The 21,854-nt window shown below is 42.7% G+C and overlaps 1 protein-coding gene across 1 annotated transcript; it reads right to left on the bottom strand.

The window, feature by feature from the left end:
• Nucleotides 1–2,659: 2,659 nt before the first annotated feature.
• Nucleotides 2,660–15,540, bottom strand: REELD1 (reeler domain containing 1). Its single transcript, XM_039539417.1, has 7 exons — nucleotides 15,509–15,540; nucleotides 13,782–14,001; nucleotides 12,448–12,670; nucleotides 11,093–11,265; nucleotides 9,735–10,074; nucleotides 8,937–9,000; nucleotides 2,660–3,678 (listed from the first exon to the last, which is right to left on the bottom strand). Exons 1-7 carry the CDS (start codon nucleotides 15,518–15,520, stop codon nucleotides 3,043–3,045), a joined length of 1,668 nt encoding a protein of 555 aa, XP_039395351.1. The 5' UTR covers nucleotides 15,521–15,540; the 3' UTR covers nucleotides 2,660–3,042.
• Between the last annotated feature and the right edge of the window lie 6,314 nt (nucleotides 15,541–21,854).

Below are 21,854 nucleotides of genomic sequence, written 5' to 3'. Positions count from 1 at the left end.
ATTCAAGTTTTTTGCCACCCCCATGTTAATATCAGCAGTTTGTTGAGAGAGGGGAAAATAAATTTTCACTTGTTACTCAAAATGTGATTTTAATTTTAATAGGTTAATGTACTGATATTTGTAAATGACAGAAGAAAAGCATTATATGTAGGTATTAAATATTAGAGATTCAATTATCAATAATCATACTAACACCCTTTTTCACAGCAATTATAATAAAAGAAACATCATTCAGAAGCACAAAAACAATGGGCTCTTGAGCGGGCCAGCAAAATGCGCGTATTCACATTAGTCATTCCCAGCATCAACTTAGATGAACTCTTGGTGTGCAAATCTCACCACCAACCACTGCATTGGACAACTGGTGGGGAGGGTAACAATTACTTAGATTGCAAGCTCTGAGGGACAGGGACCATCTTTTTGTCCTGTGTTTGTAAAGTGCCTAACACAGTGGGAGCATGGGCCATAACTAGGGTTCCTAGGCACTACCACAATGCAAATATTACTCCAGTACTAATAAAAAATGGATTTGCGTGAATGTAATAAAGTAGGATTTGACCCGTCTCTCCACCAAATTCCATCATGCTAACTAAATCTTTCCCAACTCTGGTGTCCTTTGCTTTGGCCAATTAGCCTGCTAAAAGGTTGGGGATGGGAGGGTTAAGCTTCCTAAGCTATAACTATCTGATAATGTGAAACATGGACAGGCAGAGAAATGGTGAGAGAGGAAATAAGCAGTTGTAATTTATTCATCAACTGCTAAGCCATCATAGGAAACTTTTTAAATAAAATGTGATAGTTGTTTAAATATTTACTAGCTTGTTGACCTATTTTCTCAGTTAATTAGGACGTTTTTGGCTGCATTAACAATGACTTGACTACAATCTACTTTAGAAACTACAGTTCACCTATATTGAGTTATATAAAGTTGTAATTTTTTTTAAAGGGTGACATAGGACAGAACCTCAGTTGGAAATACCAGAAAAAGTGTTCTGCATGTGAGATGAAGGAACTTTTTCCCCTTCCTACCTTGTAAGTCTATAGACTTCATAACAGATGATGCATAAGCATCCTGCTCATCTAACATAATGAATGTAAGAACATTCACTTAACAATAATTTAATAACAGCTTTTTACTGAGTTTTGCAACAAAAATATTTCACAAAAAGCATTTTATGCCTAAGATTTGCTTATTCCGCAGTGAAAGGATGCAGATGTTGTCACTGGAATAATTTCCTTGTAATAATAAAGAATGATTCAGCCTATCAAGTTTACCTTTATAAGTTTTTGTGCATTTGAATAGTTCCACATAGCTAGACCTTTCTCCACCCATTGTGTCTCTAGTTCACTGTGCATGTGAAGTTAGTTTCAGAAGAATTTGGCCACATATGGACTGCAACATTTAACACCACTGATCATAGTACTGAAAAAAATCAAACTCCTTCTGCATAAAGAAGTAAGATACAAAAATGTATTGGCAAACGAACTAAATCCATTATGTTCATCAAATTTCAAGAATAGGCATAGTAGGGAATTTCTGGGCTGACTTACCCGCCAGGCATCACTGTCAAAGACATGATGTCAAGTATCAGAGGGGTAGCCGTGTTAGTCTGTAGCCACAAAAACAAGAAGGAGTCTGGTGGCACCTTAAAGACTAACAGATAGTTAGTCTGTTAGTCTTTAAGGTGCCACCGGACTCCTTGTTGTTACGGTTGAAGACAGTGTACAAAGCAAAGTGAAGCTGTACAAAGTGTAAGTCAGAGTAAAATCAGTCTCATGGTCACTATCAAAGATAAGATGGTACAGTTAGTCTTGGGATGATCCATTGAGTTCTAGGTGACACCCTGCATGTGTCCTCATCTTTCAATAAAGAGGTGTAGCCCATACAGGTCCTGGCAGAGTCTCCTTAGGTTAAGATGGAGCATTGCATGCTGTGACATGACCTCTTCACAGGCTATTCCTTCATGGAAATGGGCTTCATTTAATGCAAATTAAATATGTCTCTGATAAGCTCCCAAGGTGGCCCTAAGTAAGTGCCCATTCTGTTAGCTGCCTGTAGCTAAGGCTGCACAAGCTGAATCAGAGAAAAGTTTTGCTGAAATTCAGAGTACAGAGATGCTGTTAATTTGTAATCTGGCCTTTGCTGGGGTTCCCTGAAAAGACCTGAGGAGGATCCTCAATATGTGTCTGTGCCAATAGCATCACTGAACTGAATTTAAAAAAAAAAGGGGGCGGGGGGGGAGGAAATGCTGGCTGTTAGCCTTAAACATGTCTCCTCATCAGGTGTAAATGGACAGGAAAGGTTTTCTTTCCATTTACACCTGCAAGGAGGCATGTTTCTCCCCAAAGCTAGTGTTTACCGCTGTGTGTTTCATTCCTTTAGATCTCTTCAATAATGCCAGCCAGCCGCTGCCTTCTTCAGATCAATTTTCTCAACTGACATGTCATCTCTTTGTGTTTTTGAGCAGGAACTTGAATTCAAGCGTCAAATATTTTACCGATTTGAGAAGTCTCTCTCTCACAGTCAAAATGTATGAAGTTTTAAGTCAGAACTGAGGTTAAGATCACCTTTGTCTGTTTTCTAGAAGAAGAAAATAAGACACCAGAAACTTTTGCTGAGAATAAATAAGAGACGACACCAAAGTGCAGAGGAAGAATTTCTATTTTTGATTATACCTTAAGGCAACAAAGGAAATGTAATGGCTACAATAGCACAGTTAATGAGTAGCTATACAATATTTATTGTGTTAAGTGTAACACTTTAAACAATACGTCTACTTATATTTTCATAGCATCTGTAATTTAGAACATCTAATTTTCATAACATCTGTAACTGAGTTGCATGCATTTGTACTGTGATCAGAACATGCATCTACTTCCATCATTTTTCAGTTGGAGTATATTTACTGAGATGGTTATATATAGGAGCTACACTACAGCAGCTTCCTGTATTCACGTTAGACATTCCAATTAATTTTACCATCTGCCCTACATGTGACGCGACCTAATCTATAAAGCACTATGTGGGATTTGCAGGTATTTTTAGATGACTGTCTTTTTTCCACTGCCTGATGGGCTGATCCAGTTGTACTCGGCCTGCACCAGCACAAAGCTGTTTTCCCGTATCTTCCTGAATTGCATCATCTCCCCACCCTCTCTCATTGTGATGACATCATTGTCTGGTTCACTAAAGGACACTTCTGTTCGCTTGTGACAATACTGGGCATGGATGCAGCGCAGCCCGGCAGCCAGGGCCATGCCGAGGGCAGCCGTACAACCAAGGAGAATGCCAAGTTGGGCTGCTATGAATTGTCTCCCTTTTCTGGGGTGTTCTGCTCCTTTCCCAGGAACAGCAGCATCAGGCATGGGTCTGGTCACCCATGGAAGTGTATTCCCCTCAACCTCCTCTTGGTTCTCCTCCTCCTCGCCGGAAACTGCATGTTCTGACTGCAGCAAGAAGTTTGCTGAAGCCTTCTGTGTCACTGACCGCCTCTCTGCCATCTGCCTTGAAGCTGATGATAAACTGCTGGAGACATCCAAGTCAGCTTCCCCATCTCTATGCTGTGACGTTGTTCCTGGAACTGCAAGCAGGTAAGTGTACCAAAGCTGAGTGGAAAGTGAAGCTGTAGCCCGCAATACAGGTTTTGTCATCTCCTGGTTGGAGTTCACAGCAACCTCCTTAAAAGCAAAAATATGACACAATATCTGATGAGAGTCTAAACAGCTTGTGGGTTTAACTGTCTCTTTCGGCTCCTAGTCACTGGTTCAAATCCATCTAGTTTGGGAATAACCAAGAACAATAGCCAATGGTTGTTTATTGGCCTTTGTCAAATGAGTTGGTGCATTCAACAGGGACACAACTGACACCCTTGCTTGATATCTCGTCACAGGATGCCATAGATGGAGGACTTCAATTTCTGGGGCTGGTACCTGGCACCTTTCACCAGCCCTGCAGCCACTTAACATATCTTGCTCAAAAATATAAAATCAACACCTGAGCGCACCGAATGATTACGCTTTGCTAATGCCAGGATCATGCTGCCACATCAATAGAAAGATCCCCATTAACTTTTCTGGGCTTTGGATCAGGCCTTTGGGGCAGGGGAGTCACAGAAGAATTTAGTTTACCTCCCCCTTTGTTACTATTTAAATAAAAGGAAAAGGTCTCATAGGATTTTAAAGTTCAATAACTCAGCCCTGGCCAAAAGTTACCTGCTTTCCCATGCTACACTGTCAGTTGGAAAACTGCCACCTGTAAATAATGCTGAACCATCCCATACAATGTGAGTTAGTATTTTGTTAACTCACTCATTTCTCAGTTTCTTCTTGTTGCACAGCACCTTGTTTTAGCAGTCACAAAATGAAGACCCCAAGCTAGACTTTAGCCTAGACTTCACTACAGATCTTAGTCAAGACTGGCTGCAGAGGCAATCTGAGGATTTTAGAGATGCCCTTGAAAGAAATGAATCTGAGACCTGCACTGAACTCTTACCTTCACATTGCACAGCTGCCGCCTGATCTAGAACCAGTGAAGTCCATGGGTGATCAGCTTCTTTGGGTTTGGATCGGGCCCTTAGTAGCTGGTTTCTATGCAACTTGAGCAGTCCAGCAGGCTCTTTAGCACATCCATCAATTACACCAGAAAAGCTCTTGGCCTCATTAGTGGGTGTTTAAAAAGCTTGCTGGGAAGGGCCGGTGCAACCATTTAGGCGACCTAGGGCGCTAGGATTTGGGGGGTGCCATTTTCGTTGGCAGCGACCGCGGTGGCCGGATCTTCCGCCGCCCCAGTCGCCACCGGTATTTAGGCGGAGGGAGCTGGGGCAGGGAAGCGCGGGGAGGGCTGTCTGCAGCAAGTAAGGGTGGGGGGCGGCACGCAGGGGAACTCCCCACCCCAGCTCACCCCTGCCCCGCCTCCTCCCCAAGCACGCTGTGACTGCTTCACTTCTCCCACCTCCCAGGCTTGCAGCGCCTAAGCTGATTGGCGCCGCAAGCCTGGGAGGCGGGAGAAGTGAAGCGGTGACGGCGTGCTCGGGGTGGAGGCGGAGCAGGGGTGAGCTGTGGCGGGGGGGTGCCTCAGGGAGGAGGGTGGGGGTTGGGTAGCTGCCATGGGGGGCGGGCCTCAGGGCGGACAGAGAGACCGGGGGGGCGCAAGGTGGAAGTTTCGCCTAGGGCGCAAAACATCCTTGCACCGGCCCTGTTGCTGGGTAGCCAGTCTGGCAAGAGTCCTGGTGAGCTGTGAGGCCAGGTAGGGAAATGACAGCAATAGCTCAGATTGTGGGAGAGGTTACCACTGAAGAAGGTGACAATAAAATGTAGGCAGCGAACAAGAGAATTTCAGTGATTAAACTGCAGAATCTAGAGTAGCTAGCTAGCAGTGCCAATACAGCACAGATACTTGGAACAGCCATCCCAGTCCCTTCCCCCACATGGAAAAAGAGCTGTCTACCTGGAAAATACTATGGGATTTCACCCTTTGTTTCTCTCCTTCCATTCTGGATTCATTCTGTCCTTTCTTTCCTGATTTGTAAAATTCTCTTCTCTTATGTTCCCGGTGTGTCTCTTCTTTCTTTCTTTCTCCTTTCCCTTCTTTCATTTTTTTCTTGCCCAGCCCCTTTGCCCAAGTGATCCACATGATCTCTCCTTTGACTCCACTGCACCTGTTCTCTGGTCCATTTGCTCACTGATCTCGCCTCTATCTCCCTCTATTCTCCTTTTTCTCTTCTGGATTCGCCTAATTATTTCTCATTTGTTCTCTCCCTTGATTCTCTGGATTCCCATGTTTCTCTCTCCTTATGGCATCTCCCAGATCTGGGACTTTATTGTCCCTTGTTGCTCCCCTTCTCTGTATTCTGTGTAGTGTTCTCCCTTTTACCACATAGCCTCTCTATTCCCCTTGTCCCCCACTCTAATCCACTCTCCCGCTCCAGCTCCTGTCCTACTTCCCATCCAGGTCCCCAGTTCATCTCTCCCCCTCAGACTCCACCCGTTTATCTCCCTACGGTTCTTCTTTCCCCAGCATCTCCCAACTGCCTCTTTCCTTCCTAGTTAATCTCCAGTTTGTCCCCTTCCAAGTCATTGCTCCAGCCACCCATCCCCAGCTGACTTCTCCAGGCCTTCCTTTTCCCAGTTCATACCTCTCCGGGTCTCTGTCAGTTCATCCCTTCAGCCCCTACTGCCAGTGCCTCAGTTCAGGCCTTGCCCTCACCCTGCCCCCCATTCATGCAGGACCCCCCAGTTCATCCACCACCCATAACTTTCCTAGTTTATCCAAATCCCCAATTCAGACACTGTCTCCAGTTACACACACACACACACACACTCCCAACCACTCTTGTTCTCAGTGTTTCTTCCCTAAATCCCACCATCTCTGAAACTCAGGAGAGGAGGAAACATGCTGCTACTTGTATGGGATGGGACAAGTGCAGTACCTAGAATCGGCTCTTCGCCCTGCTGCTTGCTTGCTTGCTGCCTCCCCTAAAGCACAGAGGCACCAGCAATGGCAGCAGGAAGCAGCAGGTGCAAAACAAAGCAAAAGCTGCATCAGGCGGCACCACTGCAACCCCTGGCTGCTGACGGAGGACGCTGCACCTGAGCTGCACCTGGAGGCCTCCCGCAGCCGTACCTTTCACAAATTGGCGAGGGTGACCCCAGCTGTCTAGTAGAAGCAGGTACAGGCCAGAGACCCATAAATACAATAGGTTTGAATCCAGTCTCACCTACAATGCTTTTACATTAGTGTAAATGCTTTGACTTCAATGGAGTTGATCCTGTTTTACACCAAAGTAAGGGACAACAGAATCGGCCCCACTGCCTGGGTCTGTACACATCATGCAGGCTAAAGAGGATTTCAGGATGTTGACTGTCCTCTAAGAGGTACAGCCCAGAACAGCAGCTAATACAATCCCATCATTATGTCTGAACATACACTGAAAGGAGAGAGAGGAAACAGCCTGAAATGTTTCTAGCTGGTGTACTTTGCTTTAAAGCAAGATGTGGGCCATTTAGCTGCCTAAACAAAGCCAAGTTGTGCTTGTACATTCAGAAGTGCTACGTTCCCATGCCGAAGTGCCTGTTTAAGCTTACTGTACAAATCCTGATAATATATAAAGTGCTCTCACAAATTTATGATTTATTTTTGTTATTTCAGAGTTCAAAGGAATAGTAAATTTCTGTACATGTGCTATATGTAGTGTGGTTCAATGAGCAGGACCATGTATATGTTTTGAAGTCGGTATTTACAGTGGGGTGAATTAGAAAGATTTTAAAGAGTTTTAGGTTTAGCAAAATGTTTAAGCAGGAAAACAAATCAGTAAACCCATCCATTTCTGCAAGAAAAGATCACTGAGACAAGTGGTGTGTAATGAAGACACAGGTAGTGCTCAGTGGCAAAACAGATGAACATAGATCCATCTCTGGGCCATGCTTGGATATGGGGCTTTGGGTCAGGCTTGTTTCATTAATTCATTCATATATATATATAGAGAGAGAGAGAGTGTGATACATGAGGGCCAGGGAGCAGTGGGAGAGGGGAAATATATAAGCCCTAGGCTAATTAAGGCGTGGTTTCCTGTAGACTAGGGAGGGTTGACAGGTTAATTGGAGCACCTGCAGTCAATTAAGACCCTGTCAGGAACCTAATAAAAAAACCCTGCTTCAGGCAGTCAGGTTGTGTGAGGAAGGAGAGAGGACTGGAGCTTGGAGGTGTGTTGCTGAGACTTGAAAGACCAGAGAACCGAAGTAAGGGAGACTCCCTCTCCCAGCGCCTAAGGACCGAGGGTAATCCTACTCAAGGGGGAAGAGGGTAAGAAACCTGTTGGGGTTGAGAGGGGCTGGGGCTCAGAATAGGGAGTGAACCCAGACCCCTCCCCCACTTCCCTCCTCTACCACCTTCCCGTGCCACTAGAGGGGCCCCCAGCACCCCAAGAGCAGGGGCAAGGGGTGGTGTCTTAGCCCCCGCCAAGAAAAGCATAGGACCCACCATACCAACATCGGCCATTTTGTCACAATAGATACAGATAGATATAGCGGAATCTCCCCCAAAAGAATACAACTGCCTGAGGCTCAAATCAGAGTCCTAGACACTGACAGCTTTAATATCTATCAGCCTTTCAGGGCTAGAAACAGGATCACTGGAAAAAGGAGATTTCCAGCCTCCTCATGGCAACCAATGCAGGGTTCTAAACCAAAAACATCTCAAATTGTTGCAATTTAAAATCATGTCATTGCTATATATTGAAAAGGTTTTTTAGATCATTTTACAGTTGAACTTGTAGTAATCAAGGCACATGGCTCTACTGGTAGTGAAAACATTCAAAACTCTAACAGTGTTAAAATAGCTTTAGTAATATATGTGGCATATACAGAACACATGTTGCTGTTAAGATGCAAAAGGTTTTATTGTCATCTCCTGCTAAAACTTCCACCTGCTGCCAATAATTTTCCATTTTGGCAGATGCAGGCCTGACTTGGCGTGAGTAATTGGACATGGGTGAGGCCTCATTTCTTGGGAGATGGGGTTAGGAAGGTAAATGGATCAGCAGGCTGGAAACAGAATGTCTGTTCTAGCTAAGGGAAGGAAAACCACCCAGGGAATCACTTAATGGCCAAGATAACAATGGCTCAGATAAGCCTAGAACGTAAGATGAGGTAAAGAGTAAGTTGTGCATGGACAGTGTGTGAGTAGAGCATGCTGTACAGGGATTGGTTCCTACAAAGAGGCAACACCAATCCCAAAACATGTGATGCACTTTAATTGTCTATAAAGGAATTGGGTTGGGTGTGTGGCATACCCTGTACCCAACTCCTTCACTTAAGCCCAGTCAACTCAAATGTAATTTGATTATATACTGAATGATGAGACTGGAGCCAAACTGAGTGCTTAGGGAACTGAAGCGGTCATAGGGGAACCCCAACAAAACACCCCACACAGTTCTTACCTGTATATTTTCCTTACATGTCAAACAGAGTTGTGATGTAGAAGCACCTGAGATGCTTGGTGGTCTAAAATATTGGAAAAGGAAGGATAAGTTTAATATATTTTGTTTATCTGTCCAAATTACAATGAAAAAACCCAGAGTCTGTACCTTTATTAAAAATGTTGCTCACTAGAATAGCCTCAGGAGGTACACATTTATTGTGATGAGAGGGGCCAACAGAGACAGCAGTCATGCAGTCCAACCCAAGTACAGTACAGATAAGATAATGCAGAACATTCAGTGCCAAATTTCTCTTCCTCCCAGGGCTGCCCAGAGGGCAGTGGGGCAATTTGCACTGGGGCCCCCACGAGAATATAGTATTCTATAATATTGCAATTTTTTTCTTATGGAAGGGGCCCCTGAAATTGCTTTGTCCCAGGTCCCCTGAATCCTCTGGGCAGCCCTGCTTACTCCCCACTCCAATTATATAGAAGCCAATTGGACCCAATCCTGCCCAAGTCCCATTGAATCCAAACTTTTGCAATCAGCTAGTTCAGTTTTCCTTTTCCTTCTCCCCAGGGATGGAAGGATGGCCCTGCTAGATTCATCATTTCTTTGATTATTTTTGGAAAAATACGAAAAATGTAAATATAAGTTGCCTGAGTACCTTCTCCTCAGTTCTATTTTAGTAGGAATGCACAGCTTGCCACATGGGCAGTACTTGCCCCGTGGAGAAACTGGTGCTAATTTACTCCTTCCATAACTTTTGGAGTAGTTGTATGCATATTCAGTACATTACATTCACTGTTCACACAGTACCCATCGGATGTGCTGGGGCTGGAGGTATAATCTTGTAAAAGGAAACTTCGCAAGATGTTTGCCATATCCAGCCCTTGAAACTCAAGTGATGGCTCCAGACTTTGATCACTGTAGATGCTGCTTCTGTTGGCTTGCCCTCCTCCATGTCTGCTGCTGACCCTCAAGGCTACTGAATCCACAGAGGTCTCAGACTGTTGCTTTCCCTTATCAAGTTGTTCTGTGTCTTGTCTGCTTCCAAAAGCAGGCTCCAGTACTTTTGTCACTGCAATTCTAGTCAGTCTGGCAGGCATAAATTTTGCAGACTGAGTAAAGACAGTAATACTGTTGGGTGTAGCAGAACCTTAAGAAACGCAAAAAAGAGAACAAGTGTATTTTCTTTGTATTGTTTGTTTGTTTCAAATCTTCATTTGTAATGATATTGATTAATATATTATCTGCATGCATATACCAAAAATAATAATAACTTTGATTTCTATAGCACAAAGCTAAAACAGAAACCTAGGCATCCCATGGAAACTGGAGAGTAAACCAATAAAGCCCTCCCCAAATTAAGTTCAGATAAAATAATTAAATTAAAGCCAAGGTGCCATGCTGAATACTTTAAGAAACAAGGATCATTTTTTAAAAGTCTAGATTCATGGCTTGTTCCATCTTGGGAAGAGGGTATTTCACTCACCCAAGACTGCTGAAGCAATGATAAAATACTTATCTGCTTTTCCTAGATGTGCATTCAGTTTGGAGTGAGCAGGGCTTTTTCAAAGTGAGAGAAATGACATATGACCTGCCTTTTGTCCAATACACATAGTTGAGGTCATGCAAACAGTCACACTGACAATAAAGATAGGACTTTCTCTTATTTAAACAATAATGCCACACCCAAACATCCAAAAAACATGAGTCAGGCCTCCAAAATCATGAAACTGGCTTAAATTTTTGAGATTAAAAAGAGTACATTTTGGATTCTTTTTCTTTTGAGTCTATGGAGTGCACTCAGGTCATGTTTTTATGCTGTTCTTTGCAACCGTGAGGGCTGGACAGTTTTTTGTTTTAAATGAAAGCTGAAATTCTCATGAAATCATGTGTCTCCCAGAGCTGGGGCTTTAAGTAAAACTCACGATAAAATCATAGAAGTTGGCAACATTGTTTAAACTGTATATCGCCGCCCTCATTCAGATTAAAGCCTGGACCCTGAATGTGATGAGTGCTGTCATTTCAAGACTTTCCTCAGGGGATCAGGCCCCAGTAACTATGTTAAGTGAACTCCTGAGGTTAACTTATGTCACTTGTGTTAGCTGGAAGAAGGAATATACCATAAAAATATTCTATTGGAACTAAGTTGTCAGTAAAATAACACATACCTTTGCTTGCTGTAACTGTTACTTTTGGATCAGTAGGTTTCTGCAGTGGTGTTGGCATTATAGGGCTGGACTTCTTGCTACTATCAGCAGGTGTTCTGTTTTGTATTCGGTGGGACACAATAGCAGATTCAATCCTTACCCAGTATACAAAATATGACTGGACTACAGATAAACTGTCAAAAATAACATATGTTAGGCAAAAATGTAGTCACCCTATTAACAGAATATCAGAAATTTCCCTAATCCGAAGGAATTATTTTAAAAAACTAAAACAGTGCAATAAAAATTAATAGATTAGTCCATCACAGTTTTTATATTAAAAATAAAACACACTAGAAACCATAGGGAAAATGCAGTGTAATGGTTCACTTATAATTAGGGCTGATGAAAAACTGAACGGGAAAATAAGACAATTTCAAATTTTAACAAATACATTTGGAAAACTTTTACTAGCTTTGTTTCCATGGGCAAGGAGGCAAGTGGGAGTTACTGATTAAAAAGGCTCATCAATTTTACTTTTATAACCGTATTATAGCAGGGCTGGTAGCACCATGTATAACTGAGACTGTTGGACACTTTCTATTATAAGCCCCTTTAGTCAGTTGCTTATAACTTTGCCAAGCTTTAATCATTCAAGCTGATATTTTCCATACCGCTTTTCTGCCAGAGGAGGACAGAGACAAGAAAGGTCTATAACTACTAAAAAACGCTTTCCTACAGAACCTGAAATTGAACCTAAGAGTCCTGAATCTCTTGGGGTGTGGCTACACAGCAATTTAAATACCTGTGGCAGCCCTGGATCAGCTGCCATTTCCCAATTCTGGAGTGTTTCACTTTGCAACTTTAAGGTTCTTTTAATGACTGCATTTTGGGGTGCAATAGGTATTAGTGTAACTCATAACTTATATTGCCTAAACTGAGCTATATTATCGGATCTTGGATATCTAGTGTCCTCTCTGTTACTATCTGATGCAAGCCAATCACTTATTCTGTGAACAATTCTATTTATATTTAACTTTTTAAAGGAGGTAAATAAAAATCAGTGAAATCATATACAGGGCTACTGATTTCCAAAGTAGTTAGGCTGTTGTTTTTCATCTGCAGATTTGTTTAATAGTAGGAGAAAGCTGACTATGTAAATACAAAGGAGCCGATCCTCAGCTGCTGTAAATTGCCACTGAAGACAATGACTCTATGACAATTTACAGCAGCTGAGAAATTACTCCAATATTTGGTGAATGTCAAGCAATATCTAAACACTGTTCCCTGCCCTTCCCCCACTGAACATGGCAAACTGTAAGGGCATCGGGACTTTCCGTAGATATGAAGTAGGGTTAGGACCCATGTATTCTTACAAGAACTTGATGTCTCCAATGGGCTGGGCAGGTGCCTTCCACACAAATGACAGGTTTCTCTTCAGTGACTTGTCAGAATGGGTTACAGAATCACCATCTTCAAAACAAGTCAGCAGTTTGGAACCCGGAGGAATGAAAACAAAAGTGCCAGCAACTTGATCATTAGAGACCCTGCGAGCTTGAAGCAAAAAGCCCATGAAATCACGAGTGCTCCTCACTGTCACTGCAAAACAAACCATGGTACAAAAAGCAATTTGTCCAAGCATCCATTTGCATTTCTGACACAAATCATTTCCAATGGAATTTTCTTTGGAATTGGTGAACTTAGGAGGAATCCATATGGAACCAAGCCTGCCATTTTGCCTCTACATTTCTCTCTTAAGCATTCTGAAAATATCAGAACATTCTTTAATGCTGCCTCTTTTCCCGTGAAAGCTACATGGAAATTTTGCCTGAGTCATTTTTTAATTATGAACTACTAATCAGCTGATACTTGGAAAAATACAGCTATCTGTACACTATTAATATATGCATATACACCATATTGATTAATTTTGAAAAGAACTCCTGTATAAGAATTAAACTGTCCTGTTGCACAAAAGAGTGAATGCTCCATTTTTGTTTAAGACCTGGTCTTTTAAATAGGAATGAGTATGTGAGTAGGTACGTAGGATGGACAATATGTTTACAGGTCAGCTTCCTCTTCATTGCCATTTAAAATACTTAGGGCCCAGTCCTACAAAGTTCTTTGTGTGGGACTCTCCCATTGGATCTATGGGCCTGATTGACTTCAGTGAGGGTTGCCTCGGACCCAGCATCTATCACGTGGGGAAAATCTGAAGAAGACCCCATTGAAATGTACAATTTCATTCTCTGAATTTACCCAAGTATAACTGATTGCAGAATGTTCATTAGGACTGAAAGGATTATAATGAGAAAAAAGAATGCATATTTTACATACATACTGTAAATGAAGGTTATCTGTAATTACATTTATTCCTTGTGAGGAGAGATGCTACAACTCATTCATGGCATTTCCATGTGTAGATTATCCCTCTTCTCATCACTCAAAGATTAATGTCTTAACTGAGATTAGCTATCATGTGTTTTATTTATACGTATATACATACATATACAAATTTCCTATCAAATAATTACTCCGTATGAGTCAATAGTGCAGTCTAGAAAACTTCCCTGCTAGATACACAGTAATCAGAATCCGTGCTGCTGTGATTTGCATTTCTCTGCTTGGCCCAGAACAGGAGAAAACTACTAGTAGCACTGTGACATTTTCATGAATGTTCTATGTTGTAAAGTTAGTTAATACTCCTTACCTGGTACCTTATCACCTGGAAAGTAGAAGGACATATTGGTGTGGAGAATGATATAGTTGTTCCGGGGGTTCTGAAGCTGAGCTCTTATATGTTTGGGTGTCATGTCACCACAGGCAGAAAGACTCGCACCATGGGAGAAGGCAGCAGTGTACGAAACTGAGCACAAGATTGTGCATGCCCATCCAATGATAACTACCTGGACTTTCATTCCATCCTCCACCTTATGTTATTCAAAATAACAGGCATTACACTCCAGGTTAAGTTCAAAGTAATAATTTCTAGGAAGATACAGTCAGTAAGTATGGCACATGTGTTATCTTTGAATTCATTGAGACATGGAATAATACTCCCCAAAACCTTTCAATTAAAAAAAAAATTCCCCATGACTCATGGAGCCCTTCCTGGTAACGCACAATCAAGGAACATTTTAAGAAGTGGTTTGGGAGGTGGGGGATGATCCATAAGAGAATTCTTTTTCTTGAAGTTGTACACAGAGCAAAAAAGCTGGACGACCATCACTCTAAAGAGTCTTGTTACCATTACTATCGGCAGAAAGGATTCTGCAAGTTCTCATTTATCTACACAGAGTACAAAATTCTTTGCTCGGCATTCACTGCCCTGCCCAACTAACTGTGCAGTACACGAAATGGAAACATCTATCCCGCAAGTCTGTGGAGCTGCTCCATGGAAACTACTGCCCATCCCAGTGAAAGATTCCATGTAGCAGCAGATCTTCTGTCCCTGCTCCGCCTGCACACTGATACATAGAGACACCACCAAGCTGGGGTGCTGAATCACATGGCAGTGGGTGGGGAAGAGCACATACCCTGACTCCACTGTGCACAACAGAACCACAGTGGGTCTGCTGAGAGCAAACCCTTCAAGGCTTTGGAAGTATGGGTTGTAGTGACCCCAGAATGTCTTTGCTACCTATATCCATCAACGTTTAATAATTAACTATTTTTCTAAATTTTCTTCTTCTGTTGACATTGTTTGGTGGTGGTGAAACATCCAAGATTCTAAATTTGAAATCAACATTTGAAGCCAAAGATAAATCCCTACTTATTTTTGGTTAATATCAAGATTTCATCTTTAAACTCTAATATAAATATGAGGAAGCACTATTCACAAAGTTAACGCCTGCTATCTATCCAGGAACTTATAGCTCTTTTTTCCCAGAGCCTACAGTAAATAAATGCCTAAGCCAGACAGAATATACTCATTGGTGCTGCCTGCATGTAGCAGTGTGCAGGTTTGAAAAATAATAGAGAATGTGCACACAAATATTTATCAGACATGTGAATGAATGTGTACATGAAAGCAGGCCAGCCCTATTTTAATGTACATCTTCAAATAACTCCTTTTCAACATGTAAATTATACTGGCTTCTCTTTCCTTGGCTCATGCATCAGTAAGTGGATATATAAAAGTCAGAGGGAGTCTGAGACTAAAAAAGTCTCGGTTACATCACCTTTTACATCCCCTCTGAATTTGCCACTAGTTTTGAAAAACTGCCACTACACATGAAACAGTTTGTTCCCAGCCTCAACCAGAGCGCAGCTATGCAGTGTAGCCTTCTCTAGAGCTCCATCACTCCCATCATTTAAGTGCCATGTGTTTGTTCTCCATGTATCACACCCCTTTACAAGAGCCTGTCACTATCAGACAGGGAGACCTTAGCCCCAGTACCATTTCAACTCTGTTCCCTGCCATTGACATTCACTTACCTTGGGACACATTCCTTCAGGCTCACTGTAACAGTTCCCCCTCAGCCGGACAGAGACTCATCCTTTAAGGCAAGTTCTTCACTTTCTCCTCTAATGGGAAGTGCACCAGCTGTTACCCTAATACCGACAGGAACTCTCTGCCAGTGCCCAAATCAGCTTTAATCGTATTAGCTTTCCTCCTCATCTCCCATCCACTCACTCATTTTATTTATTAATTCATTTTACCATCAAGTCTCTGCGATGAAAATAAAAACAAAGCAAGGGGGGGAAAAGTAGTATGTTCTGTACGGGATCACCCTTGGACACTCTTACTGATGCTTAGCAGGATGGGGCCCTTGTTCTTTTTTAATTAGCATGGTAAAGATTTGCAAAACAAAGACGTCAGCTTCCTTTAGTCGTAAGGCCCCAGGAGCTGAATTTTTTCTCACGCGTGTTTACATGGCAGCAGAAGCAATACTTTGCTAGAAATAAGCAGAACAATTCTCATATGCATTAGAGTAACCATAAGCAGCTGACTTAAATGTACCAGAGCCAAAACATTCAAAATTAAAAGGCTCCTACTCCAGTCTTACTTCATTGTCTTTAGTTCCTGGGTACTAATAATTAATATAGGTGACACGCAATTCACAGCATGAAACCAGACTAAGTAGTATGTATGCTGCAGCTGGACGCTGTGTAAAATTCGTTCCATAATCTTAGAATCCCTCACCCCCAACACACACGTGCACAAACCCACCACCAAAACAACCTTCATTAGAGTTAATGTTGACATTATATTGTCCTTTAACACAATGCTAATAAAATATATTTTAAAGTCTAAGATTTCAGGAAATGAGCTGGAGAGGTATTAGGCAGATCAGAGGTAGGCAGCTATTCTATGAATTTTAGGTCTGGAGATTATCAAGACCTCCCTAACAGCACCCCTTAAAGAGGAGATGATCAATTCTTTGCTCAAGAAACACTCACTTGATTCTATCACCAATTTTCACCCAGTCTAATCTCCCTCTTTTATGAAACATTATGCAGAAGGTGATGGCAATACCTGGAGTTCTCAGATTTCCTCAATTCGTCACTCCAGCTTTAAGCCTGTGTTTGGGATAGAGACTGTTTTCATCAGTCAGTGACTTCTTCCTCGCAATAGCTGAAAATTAGCAGCCAAATTCTCTTCTTTGATACAGCACTTTTGCACCATTCGTTTACAGATATATGTGGAGCCTTTGATATCATTGATATGCTGCAGACCCTGGCAGGAATAACCAGAATGACTTGGTTGGTTCATTTTTGTCTGTTTGTGAGATCCCAAAAGAATAGTTTTGGATGATTTCTCATCAGTGCCTACAGCTGTCTCATCAGAGTTCTGTTCTGTCATGTCTCTTTATTCAATGGGTATGGGAGGGCATTAAGCTACATAATGAGGCACTGCAGACTGAGTTGACTTCTAGATGTGGATGACACTCAGTTGTACATCTGTTTCACAAGCCCCAGAAAGTATATTTGTTTGATTTTTCCCAGCACTTAGAGGCTTGAATGAAAGCTAGTTAGCCGAGACTCAACATGCATGGTAGGCAGGGGGGACTAATCAGAGGAAATGGGTGAGGTCATATTGGCTCCCTCAGTTGAAGGGTTTGTGTTCCACCTTCAAAAGCTGATGACAACACTACCATCTAAAATGGTGCAGGGGAGCAACATTCAATTTAGGTGTCAGCACTGTAGTAGGAGAAAAAAACCCGAGGAGAAATTTTTCAGATATTTTACTTTAAAATGCATTGGTAAATGTGTGCAAGTTTATCTGGCTCAACTGGGGCCCTGCGCTATGGGCACATTAGCAATGGCAGTGCCCTTAAATAATTAAGATCCAAGCAGAACTTTGAATTTTTTTAAAAGCACTTCAGTTCATCTTTAAAACAGATAGCAATGGCCTATGCCTAAAGGAGGCTGTGGATGAAGAAGAGAACACTTAAAAAACCCTTTATTTGGTGAATAGTCACAGCCTGCAAAGACCATGGGAGAAGTTCTGCTCCCACTTACGCTTATAAATTTCTATTGACTTCAACAAGGTTGTACGGGTATCAGGGAGTAGAATTTAGCACTGAAATAACAAAATATCAAACAATTTGCTGAGCAATTGCTTGTTTTAAAAAATGACAATAGGTCAAAGCTGGCAACAAGCAAAGGGATACAAATTAAAGATGTAAGCACTATTTCTTCTATTGTTCCACTACTATTAGGCCCAAATCCTGCAGACACTTACACGTTTTATTTTAATTAGGGCTGTCCTGCGATTAAAAAAACTAATCGCATTTAATCGTGCGATTAATCGCACTGTTACATTATACTAGAATACCATTTATTTAAATATGTCTAAATTTTCAAATATATTGATTTCAATTACAATGCAGACTACAAAGAGTACAGTGCTCACTTTATATTTGTTTAAAAACAAAAGAAATAGTATTTTTCAATTTACCTAATACAAATACTGTAGTACAATCTCTTTATCATGAAAGTTGAACTTATAAATATAGAATTATGTACAAAAATAACTGCATTCAAAAATAAAACAATGTAAAACTTTAGAGCCTACAAGTCCACTCAGTCTTATTTCTTGTTCAGCCAGTCGCTCAGACAAAGAAGTTTGTTTACATTTGCAGGCGATAATCCTGCCCGTTTCTTGTTCACAATATCACCTGAAAGTTAGAACAGGTTTTCACATGGCACTGTTGCTGCCAGCGTCGCGAGATATTTACATGTGCAATGCGCTAAAGATTCGTATGTCCCTTCATACTTCATCCCCCATTCCAGAGGATATGCTGATGACAGGTTCTGCTCGTTAACAATCTAAAGCAGTGCAGACTGACGCATGTTAATTTTCCTCATCTGAGTCAAATGCCACGCGGAAGGTTGATTTTCTTTTTTGGTGGTTTGGTTTCTGTAGTTTCTGCATTGGAATATTGCGCTTTTAAGACTTCTGAAAGCATGGTCCACACCTCGTCCCTCTCAGATTTTGGAAGGTACTTCGGATTCTTAAATCTTGGGTCGAGTCCCATAGCTATCTTTAGATATCTCACATTGGTACCGTCTTTGTGTTTTGTCAAATCTGCAGCGAAAGTGTTCTTAAAAATGAATATGTGCTGAGTCATCATCCAAGACTACTATAACATGAAATACATGGCAGAATGCGGGTAAAACAGAGCCAGAGACATACAATTCTCCCCCCAAGGAGTTCGGTCACAAATTTAATGCATTATTTTTAATGAGGGTCATCAGCATGGAAGCATGTCCTCTGGAATGGTGCGAAGCATGAAGGGGCATACTAATGTTTAGCATATCTGGCACATAAATACCTTGCAATGCCGGCTACCAAAGTCCTATGCGAACGCCTGTTCTCATTTTCTGGTGACATTGTAAATAAGCGGGCAGCATTATCTCCCGTAAATGTAAACAAATGTGTTTCTCTTAGCGATTGGCTGAACAAGTAGAACTGGGTGGACTTGTAGGCTCTAAAGTGCTGCATTGTTTTGTTTTTGAGTGCAGTTATGTAACCAAAAAAAATCTATATTTATAAGTTGCATTTTCACAATAAAGAGGTTGCACTACAGTTGCTCTATGAGGTGTTTTGTTTATCATTTTACAGTGCAAATATTTGTTATAAAAATAATAATCTAAAGTGAGCAGTGTAGACTTTATATTTTGTGTTGTAACTGAAATCAATACAGGGAGTCCCCGGACTTATGAGCCCCAACTTGCAAGCCATTTACAATGCTTTTCAATTGACTACCCGTTTTGCCCCTCTGATGCCTGTTTCACTCTTATGATGCTCGGTTTGCAGTAAAGTTGCTTGAAATCACTTCCTGGTTGTGTTATACTGGTATGGAGCTGGAAGGGGTCGCTTCTGATTGGTTTTGAAGCAGCAGGGTAGTTTGTTGCTGGGTAGGGTTGCTGCTTATTTTTGATTGGCTGAGCCCAGGGCTGGGAGCCAATCAGAAAGTTTGAATAGTGATTGTCTGAGAGTCAGCGTGTGTGCCAGTCTCCCTGGCTTTCTGAGCCTGAGTTGCCAGGAGTCTGAGCAGCATATGTGAGTTTATATGTTCATTTGCATAGGTGGCAGGTTTGTATAATTTTTTGTGGTGCCCAAAATGGTGGTGGCCCCCTCCCCCCCCCCGCTCTCGCCCTGTAAGCCAATATAAAATGAAGCTACAACACGACGGCAACACAAGATTACAAGGGTCCATTAAAAGTGGAAAGTCAGAAGCAGCACTTGCCTGCTTCAATATACGGTATTAAATTTTGTTGCATCTGTTGTGACAAAGTGGGAATGTTCTTAATGTTTTCTCTGAATACTGTGTGGGTGCCTCAGTTTCCCCTGCAAGGTGCCAACTGAAGGTGTTGGGGACAAAAAGATCAGGTGGCCTCCTTGTCCGGAAGAGAGACAAAGGCTAGAGGCGGGAGTGTCAGTTTGGAGCTGGCTGGGGAGAGGCCCAGAACTTGGGTCTAGGCTCCCCACCCTCCAAGATGGACCTGACTGAGGGGTCCTGTTTTCTGTACCTACAAGCTCTGTTTTAGACTGTGATCCTGTCATCTAATAATCCTTCTGTTTTACCAGCTGACTGAGAGTCACGTCTGACTGCAGAGTTGGGGTGCAGGGACCTCTGGTTGCCCCAGGACCTGTCTGGGCACACTCGCTGCGGAAAGCGCACAGTGTGGAAGGGCATGCAGAATGCTCTGAGGTCAGATCCAGGAAGGTGTAAACTTCTTGCCGTGGAGACAGTATGCTCCAAGAGAGAGGAGGCTCCCCCAGAGTCCTGACTGGCTTTGAAGGGAGTAGTTCCAAAGCATGCCAGCATCCCCTTCCACACCATGCGCTTCCCGGAAGTCCACACAGGCACTGACACTCCCTCCTCTGGCCTTTGTCTCTTTTCCAGGCATTAGGAGGCCACCTGATCTCTTTATTCTCCAACACCTTCAGTTGGCACCTTGCAGGAGAGCGGCCCAGGCCATCAGTTACCAGGAGACAGGGTTTCAGCCATTCTCTGTGCAGACGGCATCACACTGGCACTCTAGGGCTCTACAACAATCACCCCCTCTTATCCCACCATCTAGATCCTTGAGAAATGCATAGGGGAAACTGAGGCACCTACACAGTAGTCAGAGAAAACATTAAGAACAGTCCCACTTTGTAACACCTGTATACTTTAAAGGGTGTAAAATAATCACGTATTGTGCTAAACACAATAACACTCCAAACTGACCACCAAATTTAAGTTGCACGTTTTTCCCCTCAGGTGAGGGCTCTGGGGTGGGATGAGGGGTTCACAGTGCAGGAGGGTGCTCAGGGTTGGGGTGCTGGGGTCGCAGGCTCTGGGGTGGGGCAGGGGATAAGGAACTTGGGATGCAGACAGGCTGCCCCAGGGCTAGGGCCAGAGAGGATTTCCCCCCTTCCCCCCCTTCCCGGCAGCAGCAAGCTCCAGGGGAGGGACCCCTCCTCTCCCCCTCCTTCCCCGCAGCACACTCACTCTGCACCACAGTCACTGCACATGCTTCTAGGGACTCTCTTAGGTCCAGAAAGCCCACTCGCCTCCCCTAGGGTGGGTACAGGGCGGGGGGTTGCCATCATGTGTGGCCTCCCCACCCCTGCTGCTGCCCCTGGGTGCCGGGGGAGAGCGGGGGCAGGGGAGAGAGCTCCCAAGCACCTGTGTGCCTCCTCCCTCCTCCTCTCTCCCTCTTCGCTGGTGCTCCAAGAGGCTGCCTGCCGCTGATCTCTATAGTCTTAGGCAAAAGCAGCACAAACAAGGGAGAGAGGCACTGGCTGTTTTCTTTCAGACAGGGAAGCTCCGAGGCGGGGGCAGGGGAGAAACCCAGCTCCAAATATTGGTGGAGCACAGCCCTCAGCCTTGAATATTCCTGGTGCTTAAGCACCTCGAGCTCATATAAGCTGCCGCCCCAATCATTTGAATGCTGTTTACAAAATACAGTGTACAGTAAATACATTGATATTGCACCATTAGTCATATATAATTCATTTAGTACAAAAATCTGGTTTATTGTGGTGAAATCAGTGTATCAAGCCTTGGTTGAGGAATCAATCACCCATTAATACCACTGATTCCTATGGGAAAAGCGTCTTTGATTTATGTTTCGACTTACAATGCAATTCTGAGGAACAAATTGTGTCATACGTCTGACTCCCCACTGTATAGTTGAAAATGTAGAAAAACATCCAAAAATATTTAATACATTTCATTTGGTATTCTATTGTTTAATTGCATTTTTAATCGCTGTTAATCGCAATTAATTTATCTGGGTTAATTGTGAGAGTTAACTGCGATTGACACCTTAATTTTAATCC

This window comes from Mauremys reevesii, linkage group 5 (assembly GCF_016161935.1).
Source record: "Mauremys reevesii isolate NIE-2019 linkage group 5, ASM1616193v1, whole genome shotgun sequence".
In the NCBI taxonomy this organism is placed as follows: Eukaryota; Metazoa; Chordata; order Testudines; family Geoemydidae; genus Mauremys; species Mauremys reevesii.
Note: the sequence above shows the minus strand (reverse complement) of the source record. Positions and strands in the feature narration are given on the sequence as shown.

Excerpts from the sequence above, each read along its gene's own strand:
- REELD1 (XM_039539417.1), bottom strand. Across the intron at positions 11,266-12,447 it reads ATTGGAGACATCAAGTTCTT|TTTATCTGTAGTCCAGTCAT; the intron begins GTAAGAATACAT and ends TATTTTTGACAG. Across the intron at positions 9,001-9,734 it reads AGCCCCAGCACATCCGATGG|ACCACCAAGCATCTCAGGTG; the intron begins GTACTGTGTGAA and ends CCAATATTTTAG.